This window comes from Alexandromys fortis, unplaced genomic scaffold (assembly GCF_014885135.2).
Source record: "Alexandromys fortis isolate MF-2015 unplaced genomic scaffold, M_Fortis_MF-2015_v1.1 scaffold_75, whole genome shotgun sequence".
Lineage (NCBI taxonomy): Eukaryota > Metazoa > Chordata > Mammalia > Rodentia > Cricetidae > Alexandromys > Alexandromys fortis.
The window spans coordinates 8,551,559-8,574,083 of NW_026067956.1; the positions used below are offsets into that span (position 1 = coordinate 8,551,559).

The 22,525-nt window shown below is 42.3% G+C and overlaps 1 protein-coding gene across 2 annotated transcripts in view; it reads right to left on the minus strand.

Annotated features, from left to right (window-relative positions):
- Ift88 (intraflagellar transport 88) overlaps positions 1–22,525 on the minus strand; it is a 97,081-nt gene that overhangs the window by 54,459 nt on the left and 20,097 nt on the right. For both annotated transcript variants that reach the window (XM_050152280.1, XM_050152279.1), the window contains exons 12-15: positions 21,328–21,559; positions 18,171–18,241; positions 14,133–14,219; positions 35–134 (exon numbers count right to left, since the gene is read on the minus strand). In XM_050152280.1, coding sequence (XP_050008237.1) covers positions 35–134; positions 14,133–14,219; positions 18,171–18,241; positions 21,328–21,559 — 490 coding nt within the window. The remainder of the gene's footprint in view (positions 1–34; positions 135–14,132; positions 14,220–18,170; positions 18,242–21,327; positions 21,560–22,525) is intronic.

The following is a 22,525-nucleotide window of genomic DNA, read 5'->3' on the forward strand; positions in this document are numbered from 1 at the left end:
GGACAACTAACATGAGAGATGCTGCTGAACTTACTTGGTTAAAGTCCTTCTGTCTCAAGTATGTAATCGCTTTGTTAATCTCCAGATCGTTGGCCAGCTCTACGTACTGAGATGCTTTCACTACTTCCACACACCTATGAGAAAGGTGAGACAAAAAGGGGTACTTGCTTTCATTTCACTTACTTGGTATTCTTGACTCCCCCATTTTCTCTCTCTCTCCAAGTATGTGTACGTGTGTGTGTTTGCACAACGTATATACCCATTTTTGGGTATATACATATGTGTGTGTGCACATATGCGGAGTCCAAAGATCAAGGTCAGTGAGATCCTCCATCATTCTCCACCATGACCACGGCAACTCTTACGGGAGGAAGTATTTAACTGGGACCTGGCTTACAGTTTCAGAACAGCATGGCAGGGAGACTGGCAGCAGGCACAGCAGGCATGGTGCTGAAATGGTTAAGAGCTAAATCCTGGTCTGCAGGCAGAGAGAGCCTGGGCCTGGCATGAGCTTTTGAAATCTCCAAGTCCACCCTCAGTGATACACTTCTTCCAACAATGCTACACTTCCTAATCCTTCTATTCTTTCTGGTAATGCCACTCCATGGTGACTAAGCATTCAAATATATGAACCTATCAGGGTCATTCTTATTCAAACAAAAACACTTACTAATTTTAAAAACAATTAGCTGGGTAGTGCTGCACAGGCCTTTAATCCCAGCATTCAGGAGGGAGGCAGGCATCTCAAGGAGTTCAAGGCCAGCCTAGTCTACAAAGTGAGTTCCAGGACAGCTCAAGAGTTACTCAGAGAAACCCTGTTTTGAAAAACAAACAAAAGAAGAAAAAGAAGAACAGCAACAACAATAACAACAACAAAAGGCGTGGGCTGTTTCATTACCCCTGCTTCAGGGAATAAAGCAGAGGAGTATTTGTCCTAAGGGTGTGGCTCAGTGGCCTATTCCATAATTCAAAACACAGAATCCTTTCTTCAACACAAGCTTTCCTGAGAAGCCTTATATAGAAGAGTCTGCCTGCCTGACACAGGGACAGGGGACTCGAGGTCTCTCTGCAATGTACCTGACAGGGACAGGGGACTCAAGGTCTCTGCACTGTACCTGACAGGGACAGGGGACTCAAGGTCTCTGCACTGTACCTGACAGGGACAGGGGACTCGAGGTCTCTCTGCACTGTACCTGAAAACTCAAGACTACACAGCAAATATTTATTAAATGTTGACTACATGTCAGACATTATGTGTTGGTACACGGGCTGCAAGAGTGAATACAGTAGAGAATAGGAAAGAACAGTAAGGCAAGCTTTTTACAAAAACATTTAAGGAGTCTGGGGAGCAACACTAGTCTGATACTGATACAGATACTGCAGCTCAGTTTGGAGCATAAGCATGAATGAACTGAGAAAAGGAAAGGTATCCTAGGATGAATAAACAATGTGTCTAAAGATGCAGAAGACCAGCAAGCTGGACCTATGTAAGAGACTCACTGGCTCCATGGATTGAAAGCGCTCAGGAAGTGGAAAGAGAGATGGCCTGAGAAGCTGGCAGAAGCCACGTCATTCAGAACTTCTGTGAAAAGACAAGAATGCTCACTGTACTCTCAAAGTTCAGGACCAGGTTGAGGACAGTAAGAAACTGAGTGTCGGCGCAAATTCTCCACTTAGAAGAATTACTCTAACAGTGGTGGAGAACCGTCAGATGATAGGCAGGCAGGATGGGAGGGTTCTGAACAAAAGAGGTTTGAACCTCTACGGCAGGTAGAAAGAGGCTACAGGAGGCCATTCTGAGAGAAAAGGAGCAGAAGTGATGGGCGGGTGCTGGAATAAAGGGCATGGAACTAAGCTGATCTCTGGCTTAGACAGCTGCTTAATTAGTGGTATCACTGCCTCAGATGGGCAGTTCAGGACGGTGCATGTAAATTCACGTTAACACAGGTTAAAAGATAAGCTTGGAACTAAAAAGTCTGAATTACAAGCATAAAGAACGTAGAGAACACAGGCTGAGCTGGCAGTTGAGCATGTGAGCCTACAATACAACACTGAGTTTTAGAAAAAGTACTTGGGATTTGACAGATATAACCGACAGTAAGAGACAGAAACGAACTCGTCCAACACAGACTGTCTAGAGGCTTCTACACAAGGAGAGCTTCTGTTTCTCTTAGCAGAAAAACTAGCTGTCTTATATTTAACTCACTTCTGTGACTAACTTAATGAGCACAAGGCTGTCCGACATTCCAACCCCTGCTGTGCGGTGGGTCTGGGTTCACACCGCACCCTGAATGTAGCAGCAGAGAGGAGGCTCTCATCAGCTCCTCGGGTCCCACTACTTGCTGTCACAGCACACAGAATTGTACCAGCTTATCACAAAGAGCATTATGAAGGACACAGATAAAGAAGGGGATGATGGCTCAGTGGCTGAAGCACTTGCTGCACAACCTGACAACTTGAGTGTGACTTTGAGACCAACCTAAAGGAAGGAGAACAGACTCCACAAAGTGGTCCTCTGCCTTCTCTATGTGCGCCATGCCAACCGCATCCACACCTGATAAATAGAGAGATGACGCGGTGCATCCTGGTGAGATCTGGAAGGGTCCTTAGCACACTGAGGAGTCCAGGGTCCTCCACCTTAAAGTTGCAGCATTTTGAGCACTAGATGTGTGAAGGGCTGCAGACATTTGCAATATTGAGAGTACTCTCCCTTCTACTTAGACTGTTCTCCTTCCCTGCACTGTTATCTTTACCAGTGTTTCAGTTCTCAACCCAGATAGCAATACAAGATTTTCATGGCTCCATTTATAAATTAGGCTCTCCTACCAAATGACGTCATAGTGCCCTAGAAAGTGTTATGTCAGGGTAATAATCATTTAGATTGCTTTGTTGTTAATATAATCATTTGTCAACTTAGTTCAACTGTAAACTTCTTGAATAAAAAAACTGAAAAAGTTTTTTGACTGATCATTAATTTCAATAACAAGTATTTGCTTTTGGTGTAGCTGTTGCCTTTCTAAGCATGATATTAAATCATAAATGACAAAGAAGACTGATAATTTCATTTCTAAAAGCCCTACTAGAAAATCATTTTTAGCAATTCCTTGTTGGATTAAAACTTTTTCAGAATTCAGACACCTGAGGTCAGAGGCAATCAGCCATGGTTTTCCCAATCACTGTTACCAATGAAGCTGCCAGTTTAACAACTGGATTATACCCTCAGTGAGCATCCTTGCTTTCCCCATGTGGTTTTCCAGCATGTGACAGACAATCCCATTAGTGTGGTATATGGAGCTTTAACAACTGACCCTAGCACCAGGAACCGACCTGATTCTATACTATCTGCTTGCCTTAAACCAGTTACAGCCTGGCTAAGAAGGTACTTTTGTCTTGACCACTTTATAAATTCTGACTCAAACTATAGGGTTTTCCAAACCCCTCAGACCATGCTTCTGTTAGTGAGCACCCCAGCACAAGGAAATAGCACTCTGTGCAGTTTCTCGCAGATCTGTCGACCTCTTGGGTCATACAGCACATTGGAACTAGTTCTCATGTACTGGGCTCAGGTTGTTTGGGATACGTATACATACAGTCAGATGGTTTAGGTGCGGTTCTCAGAACCAGTGGTTTCTCAACACTAGCTCTTCAGATGCAAAAGAATGAAGTTAGGGCCAACCTTAATTCATTCACAAAAGTTAACTTAAAACTGATCACAGACCAACCGGAAGACCTAAAACAAAATAAGTCTTGGAAGAAACCATAAGGCAAATGCCTTAAGACAGGGCTGGTGAGATGGCTCCGCAGGTAGAGGCACATGCTGCTAAGCCTCCTGACCTGAGTTCCCTCCCTGGATCCATGCGGTGGAGAGAAAACGAGTCTGACCTCCACGTGCACACAGTGACATGTTCATGCCCCTCCTCCCAAATAAACATGTAAAAAACTAAGCCATCTGGTTTGCAATTATATCTTGGATATGTAACCAGAAGCACAGACAATGAAAGAAGAAACAGAAAAATTAGAATTTGTGTAGAAAGACAATCAACAAAATGTGAGAAACTACTTATGAGTCATAGTTGGTATTAATACCTAGATACAGAGAATTCCTAAAGCTCAACAACAAAATGACAACCCAATTCTAAAATAACAAGACTTGAAAAGACAATGTCTGATATGCTCATGAAAACATGCTGAACAATACAAATAATTATTATCTCAAAATACAATGAGGTAAAATGTCCCCGTCTATTAGATGAGAAACCAAACAAAAACATCTCCATCACTTCTCCTCACAACTGACATGAAGGCCCTACTAAGGCAAAGGAGCTCACATGGGCCTGGTGGTAGAGGCAGGACTGCAAGCTTGAGGCCAGCCTAGGATAGATAGCAAAACCCTGTCTCAGAAACCAACAGACAGACAAGGGAGATGGCTCAGTCAGTAAAGTGCTTGCCACAAAAACATGAGTTCAAATCCCTAGAAGCCTCTGTGACTCCAGCACTTCTCTGAGAAGACCAGAGGAAGGCACAAGAGAATCCACGAACATTAGAGGACCAGCTAACCTGCCATAAACAGTAGGGAGGAAAAGAAGAGAGACCCTGCCTCAAACAAGGTTCAGAAGGTGAGGTTCAACATCCAAGGTTGTCCTGCAGTATACACAAACGTGAGCACGCACAAACACACACACACACAAACACACATCCTCTGCAAGCAAAGCATAAAGGTCAACAAGAAAAATGAAACTGTGATTATCTGTAGATGGTGTAAGTGTGGATATTCAAAGAACATTTAGAGATGGCTACTCAAGTTAGTAAGTTAATCTGTTGGGGGCTGGAGAGATGCTTGGGGGGTTGAGAATGTACTGCTTTTTCAGAGGACCCGAGTTCTATTCCCAGCACCCATGCTAGACAGCTCACAGCCTTTAACTCCAGATCCAGGAAATCCTGGCCTCCTTGGGCACTAGCACCACCACCACTGATGGAGGAAGGTCATTGGTAATAAACAAACTGCCTTGGCCCATTTTGATAGGCCATCCCTTAGGTGGGTGGAGTAGGCAGAACAGAATGCTGGGAGGAAGAGGAAGTGAGCTCAGACTTGACAGCTCTGCTCTCTGGAGCAGAAGCCATGCTCCCCTCTCCCGGGCAGACGTGATCGATGAAGCTCCAACCCAGGATGGACGTAGGCTAGAATCTTCCCGGTAAGACACTATTAGAAATGGGCTAGTCCAGGTGCGAGAGTTAGCCGAGAAGAGGCTAGATATAATGGGCCAAGCAGTGTTTAAAAGAATACAGTTTGTGTGTTGTTATTTCAGGGCATAAGCTAGCAGGCGGCCAGGGTGCTGGGGACGCAGCCCCGCCGCTCCAATTACTACACACCACCACACGTGCACACAAACACAAACATTCATTAAAAATAATGAAAGAATAAACTACTTTGTAAAGGTCAATGTGGAAAATACATTAAAAATTGTATGACTATGTATCAGCAAAACTCAAGTAAAAAATTCAATTTAACAACTGAGATATTTACAACCAAAGTAATACCAAATAGGACAAATGTAACAAATGATATACTAGACTTAAAACTAAAATGTGTTACTGAAGGAAACTTAGAAGACACAAATAAATGGAGGCATCTGTCGTGGTCATGGGCTGGAAGGCTCACAATACATAGGTGCTGTGTCTCCCTCTCCGCATCTGCTGACGGCAGCACCATCCTAAGCACTTCCCCGCAGGTCAAGAGCATGAGAAGAAAATCTACAGAGTAGGGAAGGAGATCTGTGAAGCACTTGTTCAATAAAGGACTAGAACAAAAATATGTAAAGGACACCCGAGACCAAACAATAACAAAAACTATCAAAATTGGGATGGTGCGCTCTTGTAATCCTAGGAGGCAGGAGGATGGAAAGTTCCAGAGTAGCCTCAGCTATATGGTGGGTTTAAGACTCGCCTGAATCACATGGGGACTCAAAAAAAAAAAAAAAAAATCCAAGGGCTGCTGATGGCTCCATCCCAAGTACCAGCAAATAAATAATTATAAAATTAAAACTTAGCAAAAGAATTGATCATATAAGATAGCCAATTGGCAAATAAGAAAGCCTTAGAAAGGATGCTTGATTTCATAGAAAATTACAGATTACAATGCCAATGAGATACTACTCCACATCAATTAGAAAAGACAAAACTCAACAACAATAACAGATTCTGGCAAGGATGTAAAGCAGCACTGCTAGGAGGAATTCAGAAGGGCACAGATGCTTTGGAAGACAGTGGGGCAGTTCCTTACAAAATGGTCGGGCTGCTGCATTCCTTGGTATTTATCCAAGAGTTGAAAACTTAGGTTCAAAGAGAAACCTATGCATGCATGTTTTTAACAGTGTTATTCACAAATGACAAAACTTAGAAGCAACCAAGGTGTTCTTGAATGATCAATGAGTAGATACTTGTGAAATGAAACATTACTAAGAATTAAAATGTAGTGAACTATCAAACCTCAAAAACACAGCGAGAAAACTTACAGGCATGCTACTGCATGCCAGAGCTAACATGAAAAAGCTACATAATGTATGAGTTCAACACTATGATGGTCACAAAAAGATAAAACCATGGAAGTGAAATACAGATCCACGTAGTCGAAGCTGTGAGCTGATGGAGGAATGAGCAGGGAAGTTTTATGGCAAAGATATACTGAGAGATACATAAAATACACACTTGTTATGTTTCATAGCACAAAGGGAATCCTAAACCATCGGCATGGAGTAATAATGGTGTGTCTGTGTAGGCTTATCTATGTAATCCAGTGTGGAATGGTGAAGGTAAGGGAGTCTAGGTAGTGGGTGATGAGGGATATGTGGGAATATGCTGTTCAATTTTGCCATGCCCTAAAATTAAGTCCATCAATTTCTTAAATTAATATTATTTTATAGACTTGGGCTTAAATCTCAGTGGTTGGGGAGAGGGAGACAGAGAGAGTACACACTGAAAACCAATTGTAAAGGAGCAACAACAGATACAGCAATCCTGAAGAACAAAGGAGAGGACTTACAATGCTTGTCCTATTCTGTCTCGTGGCACAAATGGATATCCTAAAAACAACAAATGTATTTCTTAGAGTTCTAGGAGCTGGAACTGCAATGTGTTGCCTGGAAAGTCTTTTCCAGACTGTACTGTGTTCATATAGGCTTACAATAAACCTCCCGCCATCAGACTCTCCAAGTTTGACCCAGCCTCGCCTAGCTGAGCAAAACAGAGTTTTCCATTTTTCTTCACACGGATCATTTCCCTGCTGGCAGTAGGGCTTGCAGGGACTCCCCAACCCCCGGCTCATCCCCTCAATGTCCAGATTTCAATGTGCTAAAGTGTTTCACAGCAAAACTAGTAACCACTTAAAAAACAACCCCCATGGCTACCATTAAAATCCTTTTAAGTAGAAATGAGCTTCAAAAAGCTGGTCTGAATGACAGAAAGTAGTCTTTGGATTTCAAAGCAGCTTCCCTTTAACGGAGTAATTTTAAACGTACAAACACAGACCTGCTCAAGAAGTTAAATTAAACGGAAGGGTTGATTGGCATCTTTCTTAGGAATGTCAGTTTAAAATTATATATAAACAGAACAGATATCAAATAGAGTAATTTAAATGTTTTATTTAATTTCAAGTCTTAAAAGTTCTCCAAACACTGAACAGCTGTCATGTCTTGAAAAGACTGTGGCTTAATCATCGGCAGCTAGTGAGGTGCAGGAAGAAGCAGAAGGCAGAAGCATAGCAATGACTGTCGTGTGGAGTGCTCCCGCATACTAATGTAATGCTAGGAGCCTGCCTCTTCCCGCCCTCCTTCACTCTCACCCATTCCTCCTCTCCCTGCGCCTCCTGTCCATTTCTTATTCTATTAAGTGTACAGAAAATGCCGTGGGATACCCAACCTCTCCTCCTTCACTCCTTCTTCCTCTAGCCACTTGTAGGATGTAGACAAGGTCGTCTCCTGAGCAGAAATACGGGTTAGGAAAAGGGCTCCAATGCATGTGCTCAAACTGCCCACTTTGCCCTGAGTCACAGCAGCGGAATTCTCACAGGCTTCTTGTACAAACCATCTTCTTCCCAAGCTAGGAGACAACTATGCCCAAATTCTTCCTTTAATTCTCTTCTGCTTTACACATCTCACTCACCTCCTGGATCTAGGGTTTTTCTAGAAGGCTGTGGACTAAGACTTCTGATACATTCCATGGCGCAAATTAATACTCTAGCTTGGAGAACAATTCAGGTTTGGCTATGCAGTGCCCCAAGGCCACCAGGCTGCCGTGGTCATCCCGCATCACCCATCTCTGGCTTCTTGACACCTGTGTTCGCCCTAAGGTTCTCTTCACAACAGCGTACTACAGAGTGACAGAAGCTGCCCAGACACCCCTGGACTTCCTGAATACGGATGGAACATGGCAATGGATCCCAAGATGGTGGGCAAACGGCAGGTTCAGAGACAGAGGCCTGAGATAGTCTAATCTCAGTCATAAACTCTAAGGTTGTCTCCAAAGAGTATTATCCACTTTGCTCTATCTGCAAGTATATTTATGTACATATAAAAAGCCCTACATACAAACATAGCTTATATGTGTATATTATAACATGGATACAAAATATTCATCTATAAACACAAATTCATATACATGTACATGTCAACTACTTCCAAATCCTGCAAGGCCTGAGTCCTGGAATCCTGACTAGAGGCAGTGAGGATCTGAAAGACAGACACGTGTTTATGCGGTACAGTACAGCACACAGGGCTGTCAGTCTCTGTGGGTGACCAGGCCCAGGCAGTCAGCGCTGGAGAAGGCAACTGTAGCTGTTTGTCTTCGCACACACTGACCGATCCCTCTGACTTCCCAGGGAAGCTCTGCCACCCCCTTCAGCCTGGCCCATACAGGTTGTTACCAATGGGACAATACGTCACTTGTCCCCTAGGTCCAAGGCCTGGGAGCCCTCAGTACGTGTCCAAGTGAGCAATGCAATTCACCCAGGTCTTCCACTGCTTCCTACAAATTACAGTGTTTAAAGATTATATAGGGTAATTTTATGAATATATATGTATTTTTCAAGCTATTAAAATCAAATTTGCACTTGAGTTTCCTGTTATGTGATAGCTAGCAAAAAAAAAAAAAAAGGGAAAAAGGTTTTTGATATAGGGTCTCGAGTAGCCCAGGTTGGCCACAAACTTGTTATATAGTTAAGGATGGCCTTGAATTCCTCCCAAATTCTGGGATTACAGGCAGAACTTTTGTTTTTTTTTCGAGACAAGGTTTCTCTGTGTAGCCCTGGCTATCCTGAAACTTGCTCTGTAGACCAGGCTGGCCTTGAACTCAGAGATTCGCCCATCTTTGCCTCCCTAGTGCTGGGATTAAAGGAGTAAGCTACCACCTCTTAGCACTTTTTTTTTTTAAATTGGCCGGTCCCAATTTAAAAAAGGAATGGGTGCCTATCTAGATAACACATAGGAAAATAAGACATATTTTAGGTTGCAAATGAAATCCTGAAAGCCCTTCATGGTAAGAAATATAGTAAGGGGCTGATGACCCTGGCTAAGAGCACCTCTGAACCTCTTAAGAGGACTTTAACTCAGTGGCTCACTTCTGTAACTCCAGCTTTAGGGGTTCTGATGCCCTCTTCTGGCCTCCGAGAGTACCAGGCACACACAAAGTACACAAACATACATGCAGGCAAAACACCATATAGAAAATAAAATAATAATTAAAAATTTAAGAAATAAAAATAGTAGGACACTATGCTCTTTGGTTAAAACACATAAACATTCATATTTAAAAATGTTAAGCCAAGATAAGAACTGCATGAGGGTGAACCTAGATCCTTCCTATTAATGGACTGACATGCATCTCTTTAGACAGACTCCAATAGCGGTAGCTCATTTCCTATGTCATTGCCCTCTGTTAACATGTCCTAAGCAAACCTACCTTTTTGTTAACTGGGAGGCTATCATTTCACAACAGAAATAGACTCAAGAAGAATCTTTACCTTGGCTTGAAGCAAGGGTCGTTAGGTTGAAAGAAACACCTGCCTAGAGTGATCTGAAGGATTAGAGATGCCACGTGGGAGCTGTATACACCGTCCCCTGTGCCTGTGAGCCTAGCCCTGGGAGGCTGTGGTAGAAGGAGCAAGTGAGCTCCAGCTGGACCACTGTGACGGCCAATCCTGGTTGTCAGTTTGACTAACCTGGATGAACTAAAGCACAAGCTGTTGAGAGATTTTCTTGATTGGATTACTTAAGACTGGAAGACTCCCACTAAATCTGGGTCCCACCTTCTAGTGGTAGCCACATTAAAAGACATGGAAGAAGGAGCTTTTGTTTTTTGCCAGATTGTTCTCACTCTCTCTGGCAAGTTCATCTATCCTGCTACTGAAGCGATTCTTCACCTGTATTAGAGCTAACTTTGAGATCCCAATATATGCAGACAATCAGCAGAAATCCTCAAGACTCCAGTGCCAGACTGGGACTGTGAGACAGCCAGCCCTGTAGACTGAACAACTACTGAATTCTTGCTCTCAGTCCTGAGACAGCCACTGTTGACTACCTGACCACAGACTATAACATACTCTGAAACATTCTTTGTACACACACACACACACACACACACACACACACACACACACACTTGTATATACATAAACATGTATATACATATTTTAAAGATTTATTTATCTATGTATTTTTTGTATATTTTTTTCTCTGCATGTTTTTTATCTGTGCATCAGAAGAGGGCATAGGATCCCATGGGACTACAGTTATATGCTGTAGTTATAGACGACTGTGAGCCACATGTGGTTGCTGGGAACTGAACTCAGGACCTCTGGAAGAGCCCCCAGTGCTCTTAACTGCTGAGCCATCTCTCCAGCCCTCTACGGTCTTTTTTCATTCTATCACTCTGTTCCTCTAAAGAACCCTGACTAATGCAACTACAGAATGAGAACCCATCTCAATAGAAAAGGGGAGGGGCGGGCAAACAAGTTGGCTGACTTAATGGAGCACTCCTGTGATCCTAAAACCAAGGAGACGGAGGGAGGACAACCATTCAAGGTCATTCCCAGCCACTTAGGGAATTCAAAGGCAGCCTAAGGTACAAAAGACCTTGTCTAAAACCCAAAACGGGGCTCGATAGATGGCTCAGTGGTTAAGAGCATTGCCTGCTCTTCCAAAGGTCCTGAGTTCAATTCCCAGCAACCACATGGTGGCTCACAGCCATCTGTAAATGAGATCTGGCGCCCTCTTCTGGCCTTCAGGCATACACACAGACAGAATATTGTATACATAATAAATAAATAAATATTAAAAAATAAATAAATAAAACCCACAATGAAGGAGTAGACTTGCCTAGCCTGCCATGAACTAAGTCTAACTTAACAAAAGCAGTTAAGAATTAAAGTCTGACTAACAACGCATTACACTAAAAACATTTACAAATACCACTGTTTAGACAAAAGGGTCTGCTGTTTGACACAGTGCAGCTCCCAAGGCCACTGAGACCAATGAAGAGGCTGGAAGGAAAGAGGAGTCAAGGGTTTTCCTTTTTTAAAAATTATTATTTATTTTTATCTAATTTTTATTTTATATTTTTTTAGCTTTCCTTTGGGAAAAGAAATTCAAGAGTGAAGGGTGGATAAGGAGGGACTGGGAGATGAGCAGGATTGGGGTGCATGATGCCAGTGCCCAAAAAAATCAATTAAAAAAATTAAAAATTGAAGTTTTCATTTAGAGGAAAAGTTCAGTCATACTAGTGTGAGTTTGATAAATCTTCAGTATGCCACTTATAAACTAGCAGCAAAAATCCTAAGACAACTACTATAATAGTCTTTTAAAAAACATAAAATACTGAAGATGCCTCCCCATCTTCCACAATCACTCCTGCCAACAAACAAACAAACAAAACAGAAAAATAGAGCCCTCGGACAAACAAAAGCATACAAAAAAGGGAAGTTTAGGTGAGAAATCCAAGGAAGTCTCAGAAACCAAGGAAACACCAGAGACAGGAAATACCAAGTCACAGAAGGAAGTGACCTGGGAGTCTAAATCTGGTGGGAATTAATAACCAGGTGTGAAGAGAGCAAATCACCAAAGAATTATAGCGCATGCTCCCCAAGTTGAACAGAAACAAGACTATGCAGGGATCTACAGAATCCATGAGACAAAGACAGGAAAAAAAAAAGACAAATTTAAACACATAGTTATAGAATTTCAGAAAAACAAAGCTAGAGGAAAATTATTGAAATGTTTAGAAAAAAATACAGGTCACCTAGAAATAACAGACTAGAGTAGCAATAGACATCTGGTCACCAGCAAACCTAGCCCAAAAGACACAAGTGCTCAAAGCTCAGAACAAAGGAACAGCCTAGACGCTGGATCAGTCAATGCTGGACACACTAGTGACCTAGTGATCACCATAGTTCCACCACTCAGGAAACTGAGGGAAGAGGAGCTCAGAGGCCAACCGCGGCAACACCCTGAGAACTCCGCCTCAAACAGTAAGAAAGAGTGAGGATACAATCAGGGAAACCTACACAGACACTAAGATAAAATCAAGAGAAAAATAAAGCTACTGCTTTTTTTTTTTTTTTTTTTTTTTGAGACAGCGTTTCTCTGTGTAGTTTTGGAGCCTGCCTGTCCTGGAACTATTTCTTGTAGACCAGGCTGGTCTTGAACTCACAGAGATCCTCCTGCCTCTGCCTCCCGAGTGCTGGGATTAAAGATGTGCACCACCACCACCCGGCAAAGCTACTGCTTGTTAAATAAGAGTTCAAACCTGGAAAGAAATCAAAGCACACCCCAAGATGGCATTCAGCCCCAGGTCACAACAGCAACCACTTACAAAAACAGAAGCAAAGACAGAGAGATTCCATGAGGGAGAGTGAGCAAACCTGAGTGCACAGGAGCAAAGATGCAGGGGCAGAGTCAGGCAAGGTGGCTCTGTGATCCCTGCTGAGGGAGGACTGCTCAGAGCACATTGGATCTGTCTAAAGAAAGGGAGGAAAGGAAATGAAAGAGAGGAAAAAAGAAAGGAGGAAGGACAAACAGAAAGAAAGGTAAATAGGCAACTGGAAAACAAAACAAAATGTCACGGGCCAAACTGAAGCCTCCAGCACAAACTGGAACAAGACAATAGGTCCGGGAAGGAGTTGATTCCGAGCACTAACCACAACTCAAAGACTTTCAATAAACAGGGCACTGTGTTCTTTGTCTCAGAAGAAATGAAAAAGCACTCAGAAAATTAGGCCGGGGATGTGTCCGTACTTCCTTCACTTTTTAGAAACCATGTGTGTGTGCTTCAAGTTTTAAATATTCTGGTAAGGTGCTCTGTTTGTTTAAAAGTCCAAAAAAAGAATTCTGTAGCTGGGTGGTGGTGGCACACGCCTTTAATCCCAGCACACAGGATGCAGAGACAGGCCATGAGTTTGAGGCCAGCTTGGTCTACAAGAGCTAGTTCCAGGACAGGCTCCAAAGCTACAGAGAAACCCTGTCTCGAAAAAACAAAACAAAACAACAACAAAAGGTTTCTATAAAGGTCAGATCTGTATTCAATACAAGAAAGAACTTTTAACTCCTTGTAGATATTTAAACAAAACAAAGCAAATAAAAAGTAGATTCCATGCAGAAACTAAGTGATCACCTATCAGAGACAATAAAGCCCCATGCTAGGTGTAGGAGCAGGAAACACTTTAATCCCCTGCTCTTGTAAAAACTGTTCTAGGATTTACCCATTCTACAACGCTTTACTTCTTTCCAGGAAATAGACCATATATGAGGACAGTGGCCTCTTTAGAGCTATTACCCAGGGTAGAAAGTTTAATACTAATGCCAAAATTAAGGCAGAAAAAAAGGAGAAAAAAAATTTTTTTTTAAAAAAGCACAGATCAGAATTTCTACAACAAAAGAATCATAACAATGGCTGCGCATTGGGCTTAATCACCTGAGCAATAAGAAATTTACCTTATGAGAACTTTCCCAGTGGGTAACCCTAACCTTAACATAAGATAATCAGCATGGACAGGACTGACTGATGCTGACCGCCATGTATTCACCTTTCTAACGCCAATATAAGTGACAAAACACCACATCCACAGTCACATTGAATCTCACCCTTACCAGTTATAACCCACGGCAAAAGATGCTTCGATTACAGGAGCGATGAGTTTTGCAGCTGTCATGATGTATTTTTCTGCCATGGCTTTCCTATATATACAAACAAAAAAGTTATATTTAGATGTGGCATGAAAGCAAGTTATATTTAATTCTTAAAATGTAAGTATAAAGATTGTCTATCAAAACTAGCATACCACAGAAGCTAACCAGAGAACAGACAGCCATGAGAGAAATGTGTTTACAAAGGTTACGCAGGCCATGTCTCCTGGCACTGAGAAAGCAAAAAAAAAAAAAAAAAAAAAAAAAGCCAAGTAGATCTCTGAGTTCAAGGCTAGTCTGATCTACAGAGCAAATTCCCAGGACAGCCTGGACTACATTGAGATACTCCATCTCTTAAAAACAAAAACAAGCAAAAAACACCCCAAACAAAACTAAAATGAAACCAAAACAAAAAAAGGCTAGGAGTGGTTGTACACACAATCCTAGCACAAGGGAAGTGGAGGCAGGAGGACGGTGAGTTTGAGGTCAGTTTGAGGCCACTCTGGATTACACAGTAAAACCCTGTCCCCCAGACAAGGGCGAGGGCTGTAGTTTAAGTGTTCGAGCACTGGTCCAGCATGGCTAAACTGGTTTAATCCCAGCACTGCCACTCCCAGTACAGAGAAGGAGCTTGTAAGTCAGACTAACAACAAGTAGCAAACACGACAGCTAATGAGTGCCTCCTGGGCACCAGTGTGCCCTTCTTCTCTTGCTTGAGGACGCCTTCTGACAAGGTGAAGAAACAACGGAACACAGAGAGAGCTCTGCAGCTACCTTACACAACCTACCTATGGACAGGAAAGTGAGGGTAAACAGCCAGAAAAGAAACGGTGTGTGGGACTGGGCAGGCGCCTTAGTGGGCAAAGGTGACCTAAGCTGGGTTCCCCAAGCACCCATATAAAAGTCAGGTGGTGTGCGCCTGTAGTTCTAGCACTGGGATGCAGAGAGATGAGGATCCTGGGGGCCCGCTCACTGAGCAGTCACTCCAGATCAGTGAGCAAAGGTTGGGGCATGACAGAGGAGGAACTGCAACGTTTGACTTTTGGCCTCTACGCTAGCACGTCCAGGCGCACGCACACACACACACACACACACACACACACACACACACACACATACATACACACACACACAAACCACACATGCATACAACCCACAAAAAGAAACTGTTATTAAAACAAGAGTCATAACATATTGCCTGTGTTTGTTTTTGAGACAGGGTTTCACTCTGCACTCTGTAGTCCTGGCTGACCTGGAACTCGCTATGTAGACCAGGCTGGTCTCAATCTCCAGAGATCTACCTGCCTTTACCTCTTAAATGATGGCATTAACGATGTGGGCTGGGTCACCATGCCCAGGTGTACGTTACTTTTGAAAGTATGTAAGTGTGTGTATTTATGCACCATTTTTATGTACACACATTGTCACTATCACTGGAAAAATATAAGGTGTATTCCAAAGTGGATGCACCAATTTATAGTGATCAATGACATTTATTTTTGTCTATCTTTCTTGGATTTATAAACACAGCAAGGGGCTAGAGAGGTGGCTGAGTAGTTAAAGAGCACTGGTTCCCTTCCAGAGGACTTGGTTCACTTCCCAGCACCCACATTGTGACTCATAACTGCCTGGAGCTCCAGTTCCAGGGGATCTGATGCTCTTTTCTGGCTCTATTGGCACTGGACATGTATGTGGTATACACATATGCATGCAGGTAAACACTGATCCACATAAAAGAAAAATAAATAAAAATACATCTTAAAAAAGGAAACCAGTATCTAAGTCCACTTATAAGGAAGGTACCTACACTAATGAAAATCACAGAAAAAGAATGTAGAATAGTAGTTCTATACAACCCTAGAAGGCAGGAGGACCAAAGACTCCAACCCAACCTGGGCTATATGTCTAATCTAAGTAAATAAATTTCAAGATGATATATTTTACATTGTATCTATTTTACCATTAAGTGTCCTCTACCTCTTGTGATATATACTTGATATATATACATGTGATATATACATATCACATATTCAATAACTCTTAACCCTTTCAGTCATACTTGATAGAGGCTAGGTGTGTGAAGGAGTGCATTAGAATAAGAAACAAAATTTGGTGGGATGGTGTGTGCCTATAGTCACAGTGCTAGGCAGAAGGTAAGATAGTAAAACCCTCAAAATAAGAGAGAAAAATATGTTGCAAAGAGCTCCCCAAAACTTTTGGGATTTCCTCAATGCTACAAGTTTGCTTTTTGCTGACCATGAGATATGCTAATGAGGCGAATGTGCCTAAAAAGGTTCAAGGTAGAAGTATGAGCACTTGGGAGGTGGGGTGAGGAGAACCAGGGTTCAAGGTCATCCTTTCTTACAGAACAAGATTGAAATCAGCATAGATTCCATGAGACCCCATCTCAAAAGGGGTAAAAATGGAGCTGGGTTGACAGAAGAACCAACAGGTTTTCAGTCTTACATCCTGTGGGGTGATTTGAACAAGAATGGCTCTCACAGGCTCATATATTTGAATGCTGATCACCAGGGAGTGAAACTCTGAAAGGGTTGAAGGAATTAGAAGATGTGGTCTTGTTAGAGGAAGCAAGTCACTGGGAGTGGGCTTTGAGGTTTCAAAGGCCCAGGCATGCTATCTCTCTCTCCCCTTGTGGATCAGGTTAGCTCTCAGCTGTATCTCCAGCACCACGTTTGCCATTCCTGCTGCCTCTGAAACTGTAAGAAACTGTAAGAAGCCCTAATTAAATGCTTTCCTTTCTAAGAGTTGCCTTGGGCATAGTGTCTCTCCCCAAGGATAGAACATTGACTAGGACACATCCCAATCTCCAGAGAGAGGACAGGAGCTGGAGATATAGACCATCACCAATGGCCAGTGACACCATCAGTCATGTCTACACTGCAGAACCTTGCTTGGGGAGGATCGGGTTGGTGAATGCACAGAGGTGATAAGGGAACCTATACGTCTCCCCCAAAACATGCTATGCACCTTCCTATCTGGTTGTTTCTCAGCTGGATCCTTTACAACAAATTGGCACATGCAAATAAAGGGTTTCTTCAAGTTCTGTGCTCTTCCTGTAAACTACAGAGCCTAAGGAGGGTTGGTAAAAACCTGTCTCATAGGAAGCCAGTCAGAACGGAAGGCCTCTGCTTATTGCTGCTGATCATACTGGGGGAATGAAGAGGCTGGCGGGCCTGAGCCTTCTCCTGTGGAGTCTACATCAAAAGCGAATTGCTGGACACCTACTGGATGTTCAGAGAGCTGAACAATCTTGGTGTGGCAAAGTCCCATATTTTGGCATTAGAAGTAGAAACAGCACACACACACACACACACACACACACGGAGACACACATGACATGACAGTAGGAGGAAGACTTATTGAGAAGATGCTAAAGGGGTTAATACACACATGTGTGAAAGATAAAAATAAAAAAGAGAAAACAGATGTGGTCCATATTAGCAAAAGGAAATAAAATAAATACATATGTTTCTTCAAACTTGATATTTAATTGGCAGGCAAGACATACATACATAAGACAAAAAAAAATCAAGGTAACTAAATTGCAATATAGTACCAAATGTGGGGAAAGGAAATAACAGAGAAATGGTTAGGAATTGCTGCGTAAGACCAGCCCTGGTGAAGCAGGTTTGTAATCCCAGTTTATGGCAAGAGGATCACAAGTTGAAAGCCAGCCTGAATTACTGAGTAAACTCAAGGGTAGATCAGGCAACTTAGTGAGCCTACTTCAAAATAAAAAGCAAAGAAAAGGCTAGAGACATCGCCAGAGGTGGAGCAGGGGCCATGGCATAACATTCTACTGCTAACACCCAACTTGATAAGGGTAACTGGGCCCGCAGGAGGGCTGAAACTCAAGGAGAAAAGCATCCGTAAAGTAGAGGATGGTGTGACAGCTCGGCCAGGAGACAGGTGCAGCTGATAAGTTTTCTAAGAACCAGTGAGAAGGCAGTACTTTTCTAAAAACTGCAGCCAAAATATTACCTTTCACGTTCCATTTGCCTAAGATGGTCATTTTTTATGGCTTCAATCAGTAAGTTAGTATGGGGATCATCCTAGGAAAAGAAAATAGAAAGGAAGTCAGAAATAAAAACTAAAAACTTCAGATTTCTAATCAATACCCCCAAAATTAGTTTTATAAATGGTGTGTATGGCCAGGCAGTGGTGGCGCATGCCTTTAATCCCAACACTTGGGAGGCAGAGGCAGGCACATCTCTGTGAGTTTGAGGCCAACCTGGTCTACAGAGTGAGTTCCAGGACTGTGAGGCTATTCAGAGAAACTCTGTCTCAAAACCCTCCCCCAAATATTATGATAATAAAATAAAATGGTGTGTAAATTAGCTTACTGTCCTTACATAGAGCAGAACTTGGTTTTGTTCTGTTTTTATGATTGCCTATCACTCTCTCCATGGAACTAATATACCTTCTGAGCAGTAGATAAAAGGGTCAGGCCAGGAAGAATAAAATCAAATACACAAAGCTAGGGTTGCTCATATAAATATGTGATACTATAGATTGTAAACTCAAATGCAAAGGTGTGCATGGTTAGCCACTGCTTACATATTCCATGTAACTCCCCATTGAGAATGAAGAATGAAGACAAGGCTGGGGCTGAGGGGGTGGCACGGTACCAACCGTGGAAGGCGTGGCTTTAATTGCCAGCACCACCTAAACATACACTGATTTTTTTTAAACAACACACACCATTTTTCTCAGTATGAAATTAATGCATAAAAAATCCATGTTTATCCAGTACTATGTTCCAGGTATACTTTCAACATTTTATATACATTGGTCATTTAACCCTCACAATCCTACAAGGCCGGTTATTACAACTGTTCCATTTTATATATAAAGGAACTGAGCTGCAAGAGGAATAAGTCCTGAGTGGCAGCCAGGCATCAGGCTTCATAGCCCACACTCTCTTTACTAGGAATAATAATACCCTTACATTCTATCAAGGAAAATCGACTACCAGGAAAGAGGGAGGGATGGAGGGAGAGAGAGAGGGAGGGAAAGAGAGAGAGGGAGAGAAAGAGAGAGAGAAAGAGAGACAGACAGACAGACAGACAGACACACACACACACACACAGAGAGAGAGAGAGAGAGAGAGAGAGAGAGAGAGAGAGAGAGAGAGACTGTCTAGCCTATCTACCTATATTAGTAAGCTCCAGGTTTTGAGACTATCTCAAAATATAAGGTGGAGAGCTACTGAGGAAGACACCCAATATAAACACACATGTTTATATTCATATCCAGAGAGAGAATATGAAAATCTTCTGTTGGGTATGGTGAATTATGCCTGCAATTCCAGCACTATAGAGGTTGAGAATGGAGGATTCAGAGTTTCGAGGCCAGCCTAGACTACAGGGATGAGATTCAGGACAGCCAAATTTAAGAGACCCTCAAAAAATAAACAATGAAGTTCAACTCTATTAAACTGAAAAAAAAATACCACTTTGCCCTTCAAATACAGGCAATTTCATATAGTTTTACTTAACATAATAGAATGCTAACAATCTATGCATAAAAATCTGAAAAATATTTTCAAAGTATTAAGAAAAACGAAGACGAGGTGAAGAAGAAGAAAAGAGGGAAGAGAAAGAATAAGAAAAAACATCCAATTGCCCAGAAACTACTGTTTCTATTTTGGTGTGTTTTCCCCCAGTTTCTCATGTGTATGGGCCCATAACTCTTCACTTAACATCATATAATATCCCTTTGAGTCTTTAAAAACAAGACTTTCCAGAGGATATAGTTCAGTTGGTATGTTTGCCTGTGATCCATGAAGCCCTGAGTTCAATCCCAAGACTATGTAAGACTGGGCACAAGTGGCATATGCCTTTAATCACAGCATTTGGGAAGTGAAGTCAGGAGTGTCAGAAGTTCAAAATCATCCTTAGCGACATAGCAAATTTGAGGCCAGGTTGGGATAGTGAGATCCTATGTCAAACAAAATCAAAACCAACCAACTAACCAACCAACCAACCAACCAACCAACCAACTAACCAACCAACCAAATAACCAAACAAAAAAAGAATTTAGGTTCCATGGCAGATGGACAGGGGTATAGCTCAGTGGCAGATCATGAGCAAAGTCTTAGGTTCACTCCTCAGTACTACTGTTCTAGTTTGTTTCCTAGTGATCTGATAAAAACACTGACCAAACAACCTTATGATATGGGAGTTATTATTTAGCTTGTAGCTTTCAGTTTATCACCAGTGGAATCCAGGGCAGGAGGCTCAGGCAGGCAGGAGCCTGGTGTCAAGAGACAGAAGCAAAAACTACAAAGAGTACTCTTTCTGGCCTGCTCTTCATGGGCTGCTCGGCCTCTTTTCTTATAACAACCCCAGGACCACCTGCCCAGGGGTGGCATTGCCCACAGATATCTGAGCCCTCCCATACCAAACCTTCATCAAGAAAATGCCTGACAGACCCACTCACAGGTCAACCTGATGGAAGCAATTCCTCAGTTGAGGGTCCTTCTTCCCAGGTGTCCCTAGTTGTGTCAAGTTGACAAAAACTAACCAGGAAAAAAGCAGTTCCACAGTCACATGGTCAAGGTGTAGTCAAATCTTATTTTAATGATTTTTCTAAAAGCTTTGATGAAAACTGTGCAGTCTGATCTTTTTGGGGGGCTTTATTTAAATTTTTATTAATTTTTTTCATTTATTTTATGTACCAGTCACAGTTTCCCCTCCCTCCTTTCCTCCTGCTCCCTCCCCCACCTCCTATCTACCAGACCCCATCCACTCTTTCACCATTCAGAAGGGGCAGGTCTACCATGGGAGTCACAAAGCGTGGCATAACAAGTTGAGGCAAAACCAAGTTCCTCCCCTACATCAAGGCTAGGTGAGGCATCTCTACATGGGGAATGAGTTTCCAAAAGCCAGCCCATGCACCAGGAACACGTCCTGATCCCACTGCTAGGGGCCCCACACACAGTCTAAGCTACACAGCTGTCACCCACATGTGTGGTCTGTTTTAACTATAACCTCTAACCCTAAGTCCCAGTCTTAACTCAAAATAAATAGCAAATGAAATATGTGAGCTGCCTGTTGGGAAACTCAAGACATTCCCATTTGCTCGTTTCCATGGACAGACAGCAGAAGAGCCAAGTGACTGCCATTCTCATACTCACACTCGGGGAGATGTACTTATCATCTTCATCAATTTCTAACGGAACAGCGATTAACTTCTGGAATGCCTTCTTCATTTTTTCTCGGTCTCCAATGGCAAAACAACTGAGAATCAGGTTGAAGCCTGCCTTCAGATTCGGGGCCATACTCATGATGTGCTCAAATGAATTGATGGCATCTGAATACTGACCAGTTTTTATAAATGTAATCCCAATGTTCTGCATTATTTTAATCCTAAACAGGGAGAAACAGGTTAGTCTGAAAAGTCTGAACTAATACGACATTCAAGTTGTTGCACTTCCCTTTGTCTTTCTTTTTATAAATTTTATTTTTAAATTTAATTTAAATTGTAAATAGTATAACAGACAGATCACAACATTTAATGATTACAGCCATATTTATACTTGTGGGATAATGAGTACATATTTAAGCATTTCTATTACCTGAAAAGGAAACCTCTGCTACTAACAGTTGTTCCCCGTCCTCACAGTGCTGGGGACCACTAATCTACTTTCTGTCTCTCTGCCTTTTCTAGATATTGCCTATAAACAGACCATATGAAGTATCAGGTCCACCCCCGACACAATCCTGAGGTTCCTCTATACTGGAGTATCGGTGCTTCACTTCTTAAAAAAAAAAAATCACTAAGTAGAACTCTACAGTATAGATATATATCACTTTATTTTTTGAAACAGGGTCTCACTATGTAGCCCTGGCTGCCTTGGTGGCTTGGGACTTTATGTAGACCAAGTTGGCCTCAAATTCACAGAGATCTGTTCGCCTCTGCTTCAGAGTACTGGAATTAAGAGATGTATGCCACAATACCTGGCCTTTCCATGTTTTCTTACCTATGCCTGCTTGGTGGAAATGGGTTACTTCCACTTTTTTGATACTATGATTACTACTACCATGAACATTCACATTCAAGTCTTTGAAATAATGTATATTTTCATTTCTTTTAAGTATATACCCAGGAATAGAATTGTTGGCTTTTTAAGACACTGCCTGTCTTGAAAAGTAGCTGTACCACTTCACATATCCAGTGCATGAGATTTCTAATGTCTCAGCGTCCGCATCAGTACCTGTCACTGTCAGTCCCTTAGGGCCATTCTAGTGGAGATGGTCCCACCGCACTGACAAATGTATCCAAACATAACCCCACTGCTGATTCATAACTAGCTGACTGGATCAGAATCACTC